The 15787-nt window shown below is 40.7% G+C and overlaps 1 protein-coding gene across 2 annotated transcripts in view; it reads left to right on the top strand.

Annotated features, from left to right (window-relative positions):
- The window catches only part of GUCY1B1 (guanylate cyclase 1 soluble subunit beta 1), a 54033-nt gene extending 41132 nt beyond the window's left edge, over positions 1 to 12901 (top strand). For both annotated transcript variants that reach the window (XM_056855009.1, XM_056855010.1), the window contains 8 exons: positions 1815 to 1931; positions 2443 to 2576; positions 3217 to 3414; positions 6502 to 6739; positions 7764 to 7904; positions 9438 to 9592; positions 10677 to 10803; positions 12818 to 12901. In XM_056855009.1, the coding sequence (XP_056710987.1) occupies positions 1815 to 1931; positions 2443 to 2576; positions 3217 to 3414; positions 6502 to 6739; positions 7764 to 7904; positions 9438 to 9592; positions 10677 to 10803; positions 12818 to 12841 (1134 nt within the window). In that variant the 3' untranslated portion in view covers positions 12842 to 12901. The remainder of the gene's footprint in view (positions 1 to 1814; positions 1932 to 2442; positions 2577 to 3216; positions 3415 to 6501; positions 6740 to 7763; positions 7905 to 9437; positions 9593 to 10676; positions 10804 to 12817) is intronic.
- The last annotated feature ends 2886 nt before the right edge of the window (positions 12902 to 15787 follow it).

Raw genomic sequence — 15787 nt, forward strand, 5'->3', positions numbered from 1 at the left:
CCTCTTGGCCATTGGCCAGGATGCATGAAGCACCCTGTTGCTACTGTGCCCTTTATTGCCTTATTCTTCCACCTCTCATGCAGATTGGGGTCAAAAATTTTCCTCTGCCAAACCAGGTTGGGGGCTGGCCTTTGTTAAAATGACCTTTTCTGTTAGTATTATACACCATCCAGTTACATTTTGGAAGAAGCACAACGTCACTGTATTTTGTATGCAGTTTACTTGCTACTTGCTTAGTCTCACTTGCTGAGACTCAAAATGGATTACATAGCGTATCAACACATTTTTGTTTTCTACCGTAGTTAAATATTAAGATATGTCCGTGTTACTTTGCTGGGAAACTATGATGTCTTTAAATGTATTTTTATTTATTTTATAATAAACTACCAAAACGACTATAAAAATAATGATAGATATTTACATAATTATCATAATCTTAACAACTATTTACATTACTAAGTACAACAATTTGAAGAAATGTAGAACTTACAAAAATATTGCACAGTTATACCAGTCAATATTCAGATCTAACTCTCGGGACCGAAAATCATAACATGGTTTCTGGTTTTAAAAAAAGGTTGGCTTTTTTATTTTTTAATGTTATCTCATCTTAGATAATTATGCAGTTAACCAAATATTTTGCAGTCAGGATTTAAGATTTAAATATTTAGTACTCTTCCAGCTTTTTGTGATCAGCATTTTGTGGGTGTAAAGTGCAGTCAAGTCGCAGCCAACTTATGGCGACCCCTTATGAGGTTTTCAAGGCAAGAGACTAACAGAGGTGGTTTGCCAGTGCCTTCCTCTGCACAGCAACCCTGGACTTCCTTGGTGGTCTCCCATGCAAATACTAACCAGGGCTGACCCTGCTTAGCTTCTGAGATCTGACGAGATCAGGCTAGCCTGGGCCATCCAGGTCAGGACGATTAGCATTTTAGCTGAACTAAATTCATACTTTTCTGCATTGATGATGCCTGTATATCAGTAAGTCCCAACAGAAGTATTTTTGATCTCTTGTTTATCTATGAAAAGTTGTGATTTGTTAATTGTTATATATCTGATGGACAAACTAGACGTTACAGTGACCATAGGTCCAACCTGGGCACTCCATTGCCATTTCAGAGCTGAACTTGGACCATTTTAAAATGCTGTGATTGGGCCTGCAGCTCACCAAGACCAGGAGATCTTGTGCCCCCTCTGCACACCTTTTCAAGTGCCAAAGCCCCTATTTTGGCACTTAAAAAGGTGTTGGGGGGGGGATACCAGAGTACCTGGTCCTGCCATGCTGCAGGCCCAGTCACGATCAGCCCTTGCGAAATTTTTAAATCACCCAAGTTCAGATATAAAATGATGACAGCATCCACAGGTTGGACCTGTGGGCACCATAAAGACTTGTTTGGTCCTGGTATGTGTACAGTTCAGTAAGTGGAATCCATGCCTGGTTAGCTATGTGAATGATGTATGTCAAAATGGTGGTCTGGTGCAATTACCATTGGGGCAAGACTATGAAAAGTTTGTAGAATATGCAACTTTTAAATGTGAAAACTTTAAAAATACAAAATACAAATACAAAACTTTTAAAATACAAACTTTTAAAATACAAATACTAAATTTGAGTTCCAAGTTCCCTTTTCAAAATATGGTGCATACTTGTAAAAGGTGAAAAATCCAATACCATAGGAGAAAACCTCTAAATATTGTATTAGTATAGACACATACAATATATGTTAGAGAAGCAGAATACAATCAAAATGTCCATTACTGAGCTTAAATAATTGTAGGCCTTTAAAGTAAAATTTCTCTTGTTTATGTTTCAGCTCCAACCAGGATATTGCAATCTCTTGTCAGTATTCTCTTTGGTTCGGCCTCACATTGATATAAGTTTCCATGGAATCCTCTCACATATCAACACTGTCTTTGTTTTGCGGAGCAAGGTAATCTAAATGTGGTCCACATGCTATTTTTCAGTTAGTAATCAAGCTATACTTGGATGGACAACAGAGGCCTTTTCCCCTGTGGTAACCCCTGCCAACTGCTTCGGGGCTTCCTTTTGGTTATGCATGCCTTTTTTGACCGTCCGAGGTCACCTCTGTACGTTTTGCCCCCATTTTCCAGATTCTGGCTAAAACAGCATCTGGAAAACATGGGCGAAATGTGTGGGTAGAGTGAGGCGACCTCTGATGGTTGAAAAAGGCATGCATAATCAAAAGGAAGCCCGAAGCAGTTGGTAGGGGTGACCGTGGGGAAATGTCCATGCATAAAGGCCAGAGTTACAAGACACTGGAATTATTTCTTTACTGCATTCTTGAGGTATTTTTGTTTGTGCCCAGAAAGGATAAAATAAAAATAAAACACACATTTTACTGTAGATAATAGTAAAGTGGATTGCGGGCACAGAAAGGTTTATCACGTTTAAGTTGCAGTTATGACCTTTCCCTTTTCAAGGAAGGGCTGCTGGATGTGGAAAAGCTGGAGTGTGAAGATGAATTAACTGGTACCGAAATCAGCTGCTTACGCCTTAAAGGGCAAATGATCTACTTACCTGAAGCAGATAGTATTCTCTTTCTTTGTTCTCCGAGGTAAGCAAATAAATTCTGTGTATGTGACAGTTTTATTGTTACCAAAATGAATATTGTGATCTTGGACTAAAACATTTCCTGGAAGACATTTTGTTTCCATAATAGTTTAAACCCCCTGAGGGAAGAACTTGTAGTTACAAGAAAGATGGTGTTACCATACTGTGTCTCTTTTCTTCCTCTTCCTTATATTAAAACATAATACTACTAGTCATGGGCAGAAGGCACATGGTGTTTTTCCATGTCCTCCATCTTTGCTGCAGCTCCCTCTGATTCCCAGAAGAATCACTCTTGGGGTTGCAGGATCTGCCCAGAGGAACACCCATGAGAGTAAACAGGCAGCAGTGAGGGAATGGAATTACCTCCTCCCTTCAGTGCAGCTGTGCATACCGAACAAGAAGGAGGAGCAATTTCAATTCCTTATCCCGCCTCACTCCAGCTCCCAAGCCTGCATAGCTGTGAGTCCTGTGACCACCAGACTGGTCCCTCCAGGGGTCAGAATGAGCTGCAGCAGTGGAGAGGGATGCCCATTTAAAAATATAGTTAATCAGGGTTTTTTTTTTTAATGTCTGTGTGAAATCTGAGTGCCTGGTTTATTCCACTGTTTTCTCATCTTGCCTTTGACCACTTCTCTGTATTGCAGTGTGATGAATTTGGATGACCTAACCAGAAGAGGGCTGTACCTGAGTGATATTCCATTGCATGATGCTACTCGTGATTTAGTACTTCTGGGAGAGCAATTCAGAGAGGAATACAAGCTGACCCAAGAGTTAGAAATACTAACAGACAGGCTTCAGCACACATTAAGAGCACTGGAAGATGAGAAAAAAAAGACAGACACGTAAGCCTCCGTATAAGAAGTAATATCACAGAGTAGTTCTAACGAGGAAGTGATTTTAAAGCAATGGAAGTGTTTTGCTATCTTGAACTGGGAAACCTCCAAATATTCTCAGATTTTAAGTAGCCTTCTTAAAGCGAATGAGGAAGAGTCAGGAGGAATTGTCCTGATTTTTTTTTCTTGTTGAAACCAAACAAAAGTTACAGTCAACTAACAGTTCCCTCACCCATATAAAAATATAATAGCTGCACCATTTCAGATTTCATAATTGGAGGCAAAGTGATTTCAGGGTTTCAATATTCAGCAAGATCCCAATTCTCATGTTTGGATTCACTAAAGGTGATGTCTTTTAGGACCTTTCACTGTGACTATTTCTTCTTTATGCTTAGTGACATATATCCTACCACTCGACTCAGCAGCATCTGAAGTATTCCTAAGGATCCTTCCACCAACATATGTGACTCTTCCACCAGTGGAAGAACCCTTAGGCAGGAGGAAGGTTTCAGACTGCTGAGCAGAGAGTTGGGGTTCAGGCAAATAACTATACTAACGTTGTGAACGTACAACAATCCTGTTCCCCACCCCCAAGAAAACTATCCTTTTCCAGGGATTTGTACCTTTGGTAAACATATCTGGAATGTAGTAAGTCCACAATGGTTTAGAATGGTTTTCATACCATGTTAAGACCATGGAACTTGGCAGACATAGAGGTATAGCCAAAAGGAATTGTCTGTGGTGTGAAACTTGAAGTGTTCCTGCTATTTGAGGGGGAGTGTCATTTACAGAGTATAAACAATATGGACATTGACCCAGAATTTGGTGTATTAAGGTCAGTAGAATAGTTCATACGTTACTGTAAGAAATTGCTGTGAGGGAGATGATGCATTAATTCTGGAAGTTTCCTTTAAACTTTAAGTAGAACTGAATTATGGTTATTGTAATTTGAAAATGATGGGAACATAATCAGCGCAATAAAAATGTCAATTGAATCCGTAAGCTACAGTTAAATAAACAAGAATATATTAAATGCCATCACTGTCTTATGCTACAGCTCACATGTTAAAACCTGTTTGGATTTTCCATGGTTATTGGAAGTTTGTTTTGTGTTAGAATGCTAGTATTTCAGTTCTGCCATTAACAGGTCTTCATTTTTGTACTGGAATGCCAAACACTGTAAAAGCCACCAGGGGCTGGGCTGGCTTGTTCCACTGCCCCATTGATCAGCCACTTGGTCAGCTTCTAGAGCCAACCGTGGCCATGGAGGTAGGACTGCACCGATGGGGGGGGGTCTTTTTCCCAGTCCTATGATGCAGCTCTATGGGCTGTGCCACAGTTTTTGCTGGCGTATTTTGCACCATAAAAAGTGGGTGTTCCTGGCCCGAAAGGGCTCAGGTGGCTGGCTAATGTCAGCCCTGCCCCCAAAAACGCCCCTTTTGTGCTGGCGCAAGCCCCTGCACCAGAAGTGTGCCACCACAGCTGCTCCGGCACCCTTGTGTTGTGCTGCCACACCACTCCCCAGTGCTGGTGTAAGTGCCTTGGCACTGCAATAAATGCCCCTTATGCTAGTGCAAGTGGCATTTATGCCAGTGCCAGGGTCACATTGCTTCCTGAGCACTCCCCCACTTTGGATTGCACTGTAAAAATTGTATAATCCACTCAGCCACATTTGGTATCTTTCCAATATCTTGCATATACAATTCTGTGGCGCGTACAGTTGCATAGAATTTCATTGTGGTAGAGGAAATCCCTATTATGGGTTGGATTCAGACAGCTTTTTCACTCAGTCTCCCTCCAGCCCCATTTGTATGACAGGGTCTGTTCCAAATGGCTTTTGTCCATATAGGTACCATGGCCCCCAGGTGATCCCTCCCCCCTTTTCAGACACAGATAAGTTGGTTGGAGTCAATGGGAGTCACCGCATTATGTATTCCCATCAATGTATTAAGAGTTTGAAAATGTTATAAAAAACATCGCTTTAAAAGGCTTTTGGGATGCCACGGCTAAAAAATGGTTGGAAGCTTCACGGCTAAAGGGGCCAAACAAAGTGCGAACAGTATTTTTTATAACAGTTTCAAACTCCTAATACATCGCTGGGAATACATAGAAATAGTGAACAGTATTTTTTATAACATTTTCAAACTCTTAATACATTGCTGGGAATGCATAATGCGGTAACCCCCAATCTTCTGTGCTCTAAAAGAGTTCTAGGTTCTAAACTTGATAGGTAGGCTAGAGACTACTATTTTCAGTAGCATCCCTCTAGGGACAACAGTTTAATGTCTTGCATGATTTGAATGTAATTACAAATTGGGCCTGTGAAAATGAGGGAACAATGAGTTAATGAAAAATAATCCACCAATCTAGAAAATTATATTATGTCACTCTGTGTAAAATGTTGTGATGCACTCAAGGGATTCTGGAAGACTATTCCTTGATGAATTCCCCTCCCACTTTTATTATTATCTCTGTTTCTGGTCTTTCTTGTTTCATCCTCTCTCATCTAATTAGCTTTTATGGTTCAGTCTTGGATGCTAATGTTGATTTTATGGTCCCCTGTGCAAGCACCAGGTCATTCATGACCCATGGGGTGACGTCACATCCTGACATTTACTAGGCAGACTTTCCTTAAGAGTTTAATAGCGTAGGTATACTTCTTGAATCCTTCCTTTACTCTTGGAAACTTTCTGATGCAAACAGGTGCCTGCTATTTAAGGATTATTAGCTTCTTGAATAAGTGAATGTTGTAACCCCATAGTGAGAGCCCGTGGGGTGTAGTGGTTAAGAGTGTCAGACTGGGAGGCCCAGGTTCAAATCCCCACTCATACCATGGAAGCTCACTGCGTGACCTGGAGCCAGTCACACTCTCTCAGCCAAACCTACCTCACAGAGTTGTTGTGAGGATAAAATGGAGACGAGGGGAATGATGTAAGCTGCTTTGAGTTCCTGTTGGGGAAAAAGCTTAAATGAATTAAAGAAATCATGTTTAAAGTCACATTGTGTGTGATAATTGTACTGACATAGAAATTCACCTCTCTCTTTTTCTTCACTCTTCCCCCCTCCCAATTGCTGTTACTTTTTCACATTGTGAAGTCTGCTGTATTCAGTCCTTCCTCCATCTGTGGCCAATGAGCTGAGACACAAGCGCCCCATTCCAGCGAAGCGTTATGATAATGTGACCATACTTTTTAGTGGCATTGTGGGATTCAATGCTTTCTGCAGCAAACATGCCTCTGGAGAAGGAGCCATGAAAATTGTCAATCTTTTAAATGATATTTACACTAGATTTGATATTCTGACTGATTCACGAAAGAATCCCTTTGTTTATAAGGTAAGTGCAAATTTTCCATTTTTGAATTTCTCCAAAATCAGTGATTCAGTCAAGGGAACCATACATAGAGTTTTCATGTTTTACTGGCTGGCCCATCCATAAGCAATAATGCAATACAAAACTGAACAAATGTTGAATTAAACACCACCATTATTGTGGAACCAAAAGGGAGACTGCAGCCAAGAAATCAGAAGAAGATTGGGACTGGGAAGGGCAGCCATGAAGGAGCTAGAAAATATTCTGAAGTGTAAGGATGTGTCACTGGCCACCAAGATTAAGTTAATTCATGTCATCATATTCCCTATTACTATGTATGGGTGCGAAAGCTGGACATTGAAAAAAGCTGATAGAAAGAAAGTAGATTCATTTGAAATGTGGTTTTGGAGGAAAGTGTTACAGATACCGTGGACAGCCAAAAAACAACAACAAATCAGTGGGTTATAGATCAAATCAAGCCTGAACTGACCCTAGAAGCTAAAATGACTAAACTGAGGCTATCGTATTTTGGTCACATTATGAGAAGACAAGAGTCACTGGAAAAGACAGTCATGCTAGGAAAAGTTGAGGGCAGCAGGAAAAGAGGAAGACCCAACGAGAGATGGATTGACTCAGTAAAGGAAGCCACGGCCCTCAATTTGCAAGATCTGAGCAAGGCTGTCAAAGGTAGGACATTTTGGAGGACATTGATTCATAGGGTCGCCATGAGTCGGAAGCGACTTGATGGCACTTAACACACACACGTTATTGTGAAACCAGGTAAAACCAGTAACATCCTGGACAACATACTCCCATCAGAAAGGGTGCCATTTTCCTGTCTCCAGTCTCATTTTATGCTGTTTGTGTAACAGTGTTTTACAACAGCTCTGAACAAGCTCTTTTAGCTCATTCTCTCAGAAGATGGAACAAGATTCTTTTACTCCTGAAGAAGATTGATTTGAAATGGGTTGGCCATATTACATTTTTATTTCCTGTGACTTTGCTTCTCCTTTTGAGTAGAATAACTGTCACTTTAATATTTTGTTAGGTTGAAACAGTTGGAGACAAGTACATGACAGTAAGCGGCTTGCCAGAGCCGTGCAATCATCATGCCCGTTCTGTCTGCCACTTAGCATTGGATATGATGGAAATTGCTGGACAGGTTCAAGTTGATGGAGAGTCTGTGCAGGTTAGTAATTGACAATATTTTACCTCTCAAGGAATTTGTTTATATGCATTTTCAGCCCAGGATTTTCCAGATGCATCCTAGGCAGATAGGTAAGACTAAAAATAATCAGTTGCGTAACACCCAGTGCAGTGTATACGTTAGAGCGCTGGACTAGAGCCACAGGTTTTAAATGCCCACTTGGCATTGAAGCTTACTAGGTAACCTTAGGCCGGTTCACTGTTTCTCAGCTTAATTTACCTCACAGGGTTATTGTGTAGATAAATGTATATGTGTGTGTGAGGAGAATCATGTAAACTGCTCTGATTTCATTTGAAGAAAGGTAGGATAAAAATAGCCAGACAGATAAAGGCATTGGGCCAGATGGTAGTAAAGTGCTAGTGAAACCAGCCCTGGGCAGCAGTACAGAATAAAAAGGGGGATAGCTGAGGGATACTACCTGTTGTAAGGTTTATAACATGTGAGAATTGCTGGATTAGTCTTCCTTTCATTACAAGTGATGCTCTCCCTTTCCCTGATGGCCTGTTTAGGCTTAACGCTGATGGTGGCTGCTTTCACATTTTCACGACTGGTACTTGGAACTGATGAAATGGTTAGGAAAATATGGAGGGGTGGGAAAAAATGGCCGCTGGTTTTCATTCAAAACCTTTTTCTCCCGCCTTATGGATATCCCATCTGTCTTTTTAGGATATCCTGTTTGTCTTTTGCTCAGCAGGCACTTAGGCAAGTGGGTAGATAGTTAAATGTAACTTCAAGATCGACCTGTTATCTAGATAATTGGTCCCGATGTCTGTAGAGACAAACAAGGCTGCTGCAGGGTTGGGTGGGGACAAAATTCCAGTAGTCCTGATAAGTGGGGGGGGGGCATGGAACCAAGCAAGTAATGCAACCTACTTTTGATGGAGAACCTACATTCCTTGGTATTGAGTTGTTATTACTATTTGAAGAGGATTATGATCCGCGAATGTGCTAATGATTTTTGATGGCTCTGGTGACAAAATGGAGACAGGGTATGGGCAAATGTTGGGGTAATGAAGAGTGGTTTTAAGCTTGCCAACCTGCCTCCCTAGTCTCTAGTTTTGCAACAGAATGCAGGGACACCACATCCCACCCTTGCCAAATTTTCCATTTGATTAGCTAGCTTTTCTGTTGTACAGCCTCCTCCAAACTGCTGTTGTAGGTAGCTGCATGAGCTGCTGGTCTGGGCAGATTTCTTAGCATCATCAAAAAGTGCAGCTCTTTTCAAATGAGTGTATGTGAGGGTATCCACCATCATAATCTATGCAGTCCTCCCCATTCAAAGCTGAAGCAGAATCTTCTACATTTACTCTAGATGAGTGTTCTGACCCAATTTGTTTGACAAACCTAAGTAATGACTATGAATTCTTGTTAGGAGTTCTGATAATTGTATGGTTAAGGACATTTGGGATTTATTAATTTGGATATATAGCATCTTAAGCTATGAAGCTCTATATTGTATGCACTGCACTTAAGTCCACTTGGTATTGTTTTCTTTTCCATTGTAAAAAAAAAAAGATAACAATAGGCATTCACACAGGAGAAGTGGTTACTGGTGTCATTGGCCAAAGGATGCCTCGTTATTGCCTTTTTGGAAACACCGTTAACCTAACAAGCCGAACAGAAACTACCGGAGAAAAGGGGAAGATCAATGTTTCTGAGTATACCTACCGGTGAGAATGTTAACTGACCTGTACTGATCGATGCAACCAGATTCTGTGAAACAGCTTTTAAATTATTTTTGAGAGCAAGGGGTTCATTCAGTTGGCCGGCATCTCACTTGAGGAGGTTGGTTGAAAGTTGACCAGCAAGCTACATTAGTATGAGTAATTAGTCTATCAAGAAAGTCCAACACCCCACTAACCTTTTGTACCTGATGTGGGTGGAAAACAGAGGGAAAGCAGAGTGGTTGACTGTTGCCTGCAGCACCCTTGTGGCCATTTGCAGCATTTCCCTGCTGTCCAGTCAGCTTGGCATTGGTTGGGGAGACTCTTTTTGTTAGGTCTACCCTAAAGAACAAGACTTAATCTTGAGCTTTGCCCTGACCTAGATGGCCCAGGCTAGCCTGATCTCGTCAGATCTCAGAAGCTAAGCAGGGTCAGCCCTGGTTAGTATTTGGATGGGAGACCACCAAGGAATACCAGGGTTGCTGTGCAGAGGAAGGCACTGGCAAACCACCTCTGAGTCTCTTGCCATGAAAACCCCAAAAGGGGTCGCCATAAGTCGGCTGCAACTTGACGGCACTTTACGCACACACAATCTTGAGCTTTGCACCCAGTGCCTTGTTGTGCCCCCCCTCCATGTTCTTTGACTTGGGTATAAACTAATGAGTGCAGGATATTGGCAAACCACCCTGTAAAACAAAGTCTGCCTAGAAAACGTTGGGATGTGACATCACCCCATGGGTCAGGAATGAGTCAACCTTTACCTTTTTACAGGCTATTTGTATCAACCAGTTAACAGCACCAGAAAGAAATTTGATCCAGGAATCATATGGACCCAAGGATTTTTGCTTTCCTCATAGCAATTTCCCAGTTTTATTTTGCTTATTATTTTTGCAACTGGCTGGATTACTTAGACATGGGATAGAAATTATAGTCAGGCTGTTGGTGTCAACTATAGTCTATGTCAAATCCAAGGAACATGTACTTGATAAAGACATAGGCTTGTTTTGAGTCCTTCAAGGTCCTGTGTGTCACCTTCTATCCTTTTCAGGTTTAACAATATCTGTGCCCTTTTGGTTATCTTTAATTGCAGATGTCTTATGACTCCTGAAAATTCAGACCCGCAATTCCACCTGGAACACAGAGGTCCTGTTTCAATGAAGGGTAAAAAAGAACCAATGCAAGTTTGGTTTTTGTCCAGAAAGTGCACAGAGACAGAGGTATGACTAATGAAAGGGTCTGTTTAAAAAAATGCAAGGCATAAATATGAACAAATGACCGAAACCATCAGAGCTGTGTTTGTTGCAAAATGAAATGTTCCCGTGAAGAAATGAGCCATTAAAAAAAAAAAAAAAAAACATTGTTGCATTAATATATTTGCTATCTTGACAGCAGATTAATGTCTGCTATTTGTCCCTGGTGTTCATGCGTTAGAAACTGGTTTTTGTGTTTCAAAATGTCCTTGAGAGAGTGCCAAGTGTTTAAATATTTACCACACTTTTCTGCCTTCCTTCTAGATTAGTACTGGTATTATACATTGTCTGTTCTTAGCTGTATCATAGAATAGGTCACTATTACTGGCTTCTGTTCAATGATGTCAGCCTTTCACACCCAGGCCATCATTCACTGCCTTCCCTTAGTACACTTTCTGTTCAAAAAGAGTTTTCAAAATATTAGCACTTTGATTTAGTATTTAAATGCACTGTTTGTCCTAGCTCTAATACTGAAAGCTCTTTAGCTCACATAACTGGCTCCGTGCTAATGGCTTCTTAATTAACAAAATTTATTATAGGAAAATATATTTCTCTTTTGGGTCAACAAACAGATTTAAAGTTATAGTTCTACCAAAGGTGCAAATAATGGATTAACTTAGGCATGTTTTACATGGGCAAAGGGACTCTGGGTAAAAAAAGAAAGAAATGTTCTTTGTTCAGTCTAGAGCTTATAAACAGCAAAACTAGGTGAGCAGGTAAACCTTGAAAAGTTATTTTTCAAAGCCAAGTTATACCTTATTGTTAAAAGGACTGCAAAATAACCCTTGTGAGGAGTAAATCAAAAGATCATTGCAAACGGGGTGGGGATTAGCCATTCCTCATCATTCAATGCATGATGGATGATTTTTGATAAATTTCTGCAGGTTATATCCTCCCTTGCCCACTGAGACGGTAATCAGAAATGACAGCCCAGAACTCACCCTTTTGTTGTCAGGGGGCTTGGGAGCGAGGGAGGGGTGGGGGTTCTTACCTGGCTCCCCCGGCAGTTTATGGTTGGAGGCAATCGTGCCCAGGGTCCAATCAGCATCAGGCCAGTTGTGGGGGGGGGGGCAAGGCTTCACTGGGTTCCTCTCCTACAAGATTTAAGGAGCTGCTGCTGGAGACCAGTAATCAGAACTGGGTCCCATTAAATTATCAGCATATATTTTATAATCGCCTGTGACAAATGAGGATGAGAAAAATGTTTGCAGCAAGTCCATGGTGGGGAAAGTTTCAGACTTAGCAGACCCTGTAAGCTGAAATGAGAACTGTGTATTGATTCTGCACTGCTCCTGGTTTGGCCCATGAGGAATCCCAAAACATATAATATTTTAGGGAATTCTTCCCACAGTGCAATAGTGTGAGACTACTGAAATCTGACACTAGATGAGGAACTTCCTGCTCTCTGAATCCTGACATCCTGGCTCTACAGCCCAGTTACTCTCTAGCTCATGGCTGAGGTTTGGGACATGGGGGAGGGAAGCTGTTCATCTAGCCCAAAACCTGAAGGGTATAATATGGGAAGGGGGCACATTTTTATCTCACCTCTCTATGAGGCCTATCCCAATATCCTGTTTTTACCTCTCACCCCATGTCAGGATATTTCATGCTGTTAGGAGCTCTGCCCCCTTTCCAGCTTAAAAAGTGATGTGATTAATTAAGAAGCTCTCATCCTAATAAATCCTTCCGCCTGGACTCCCACTTTCATGAAAAGCTTACACTATCCTGGATTGGTAAGGAGAGGGGGGTTAATTAGGCTTAGGCAATGAGCTCCTCGAAACATGCCTCTTCATGATCTTTCTCTTGGACTCTATAAGATGTTCCAAACGCATATAGATACATTTCTCTGCGAACACTGCCTCCCTGAGCACTGCTCCAGTTGTTTTTAATACAGCGATGTTAGAATATACTTAACTTGTTATCTATGATTTCCACAAACCCAACCCCTCACTTCTCAAACCTTTTCTTGCATGCCTTCAAGGAAGTAACTCATGATGCTAACTAAGTCAAGAGAAGCCCACGAAGACAACGAACAGGGTGGAACACCATGTCTTGTCACTAACTCTGTCTGGTAGTAATTAGATGCTTCTGCTCTTGCTTCGGTACCTTTCATGTTTGCTCATGGGAAATGTTCCCAATAGTGACATTTTCTTTTAAACTGGCTGCATTTTTTCCGTTCATTCAGCTTTTGATATTGTAATATTGCTGCTGTGGTTATCTTTCCTTTGGTCTTGCCATATTATCCAACATGAACTCAGTCAGATGTGATCCGGTTAGCCACGTTAATGTAGTGTATACTGCCATGTGCTTCCCATGGCCTTTTCTAGTGACTAATCATCACAGTCTTTATGGTAGTGTGACTCAAAATGGTTTCTGGACAAAAAAAAATTCCAAGTGGAGGAAAGACTCCTAAACTCAGAGCCTTGATATTTTTATGAGAGGGATTTGGCATTCTGATTTCCACTTACTCTACTAATCCATCTGTCTACTGTTGTGAAATATTTTAGTTTGTTCTAGAAGTTAGCTTCAATGCACTGTCAGTTGCTCTTTTCCTATGTGTTGGCTGTGTGCTGATACAACATATGCATTTTCTACACAGAAAAGAAGGGTAGGTTGTATAATGTTATGTACCACTTGGAAATGTGTGCAAATTTCTGTTCTAAGTCTGATTACATTCTCTCCCTTTTCTCCTAACTGTTTAATAGTGGTAAAGCTGATTCATGATAATATTTTGCAAGACAACTTTTTTATATCATGTATGATGATATTATGAGGGGGCCCCTTGTGGTGGTTGTGTGTGGGAGTAGTTCCAAACAAATCCATTTGTAAACCCAGTTTTAAGTGCCAGAATATGACACAATTTTTGGACCTTGAGACTGACCAGATTTATCCCCAAATCAGGGTGGCCTATGAAAACTCACAAGTTCTCCATTATTCTGGACAATGTTATACTGTACAGAGATGATGGCAAAGGTTTCCTGGCATGGACGGGTCGTTCCCTTCCCTCAATTGTACATACAGAACTACATGCGACACCTTGATCAAATCTTTGGATGAATGTGTGGGGACTGGGGAGGCAGGATTCAGTCCTTCTTCCCCTCTACATTCACACTTTCCCAGGATTCAAACAGAACTGCCTGAGCCATGCCAAAAAAAACTTTAAGTTGTTCTAATTTTCAAAAATATCCTTGATTTGTTGCTTGAAACGGGGGGGGGGGAGGATCTGAGTATATTAAGACCCTTGATTATTCGGATTCATCCTGTGTCCTTCTGTGTTGACTTGTGTCAGTATGACTGCCATGTAAACAATGTTCATATTTTTATGAACTTCTGGTTATCTGTCTTGAGCTCTAGATTTGTCAAGACTGATGAGTTTGTTTTAGATGAATTGTATGAATAATGTCTCTTATTAGTTTATTGTTATAAGTAACCCTTTGTCTTTATAAGAAACCACTGTGCACATGTATAAATATATATGTACATATAAATGTTATGTATAAATAGTCGTAACCAGTATATATATAATCAACACAAAATATATGTATAAATGTCTTATGTTATTGTGTACGAAAGATTTTAAATTATGGGCTTTCCCCACTGATCTCTGGAAGGTTTTTTTTTTAAATTTTCAGTGAAAAAATATGTTAATATTGGACCTGATATAATAAATATACATTATCCCCAATCTTATGAATACAGTCTGTCTTATTTATGTATTTTGTAAGCCATGTCTTGATCTCAAATTCAGTGTAAGTATGCAGACTTCCCACTTGCTGAAAAAGACAGATCTAATTTTTTGGTTGATGGTCTCGCAACAATGGGACTCTGTAGTTCAATAACCCAAGCATCCTTAGAGAACCAGATCCTCATATAGTACATCTGTAACATATACCATATTCATTTTGTTTCAGCTGTGTTTTGGATGTTCTATAGAAGTAGTAAGGATGGGACTTCAAGTGGTGCACGTCTGCCGTTTGTGTGTGTGTGTAAACGTACACACATTGTCCTTTTTATTACAAAGGGAACACAATATTTTCCTACAATCAGTTGCATGTGTAGAAGGGGCTTCTGTAATAGCTGACCCAGCACAATACATCCCATGAAATTCTGCCGTCTGAAATTCTGCACCAGTGCAGCAGCGTTGGGATGTGCCGGAAACAGACACCATTACCAAGAAATGATCAAAGCTACAGAAATTTGTGGATGACGAAGAAAGGGAATACTGGGGTCAGGATGCAGAAAGGCTCAGGCAGGCATTGTCCAAAAAGGTTTCAGACAATATAATGGCATCAATCTTAGCGCAGCTCCTGCAGTCATGGAGTTATTTTGAAAGAGGATTGGCTAGAGGCCTAATTTTGAACTCTCTTCTTTATATGAGTCAAACCAGGACATCAACAAAGCAGCTTGGTGCCTAGTAGTTTAGCTTAATGGGTTGCTAACTGGATCATCATGTCACCATCTGAATTACTGATTTGTTCTATTCTAGTCACATGAAGCATCTAACTGATGTTCATAGCTTGGGTTGTATAAACACTGGAGCAATAGAAGTAGTTACCTAGTGAAGCATAAATATGGCACTCTAGTGTTTGGTAGGGGATCCTCTTTTCCAATTTCAACAAATTTTCAGTTGTCTACACAGTAACATTTAATGCTGACGGTCTGTCCATCTGTCTAAAAGATGGACGGTCTGTCCATCTGTTTATATCCCATTTCTTAGCTGTAGACTTCTAAGGCAGGTTCCAGATAAAATCGCAATGCAGTAAAGCAATATAAAATATATATTAACAACAATAAAAGCCAGCTCACAGCAATGGAAGAAAATTAACCAAAGACTTGGGCCCCCCAAAAGTCTGAAGATGAAGAAAAGATGAATTGCTGTGTCAACAACTGTGTGGGGGAGGGGGTGTATTCCATAGATGATGCGCCCAAGATGAAAATAATTGCCACTGGC

Source organism: Euleptes europaea, chromosome 9 (assembly GCF_029931775.1).
Source record: "Euleptes europaea isolate rEulEur1 chromosome 9, rEulEur1.hap1, whole genome shotgun sequence".
In the NCBI taxonomy this organism is placed as follows: domain Eukaryota; kingdom Metazoa; phylum Chordata; class Lepidosauria; order Squamata; family Sphaerodactylidae; genus Euleptes; species Euleptes europaea.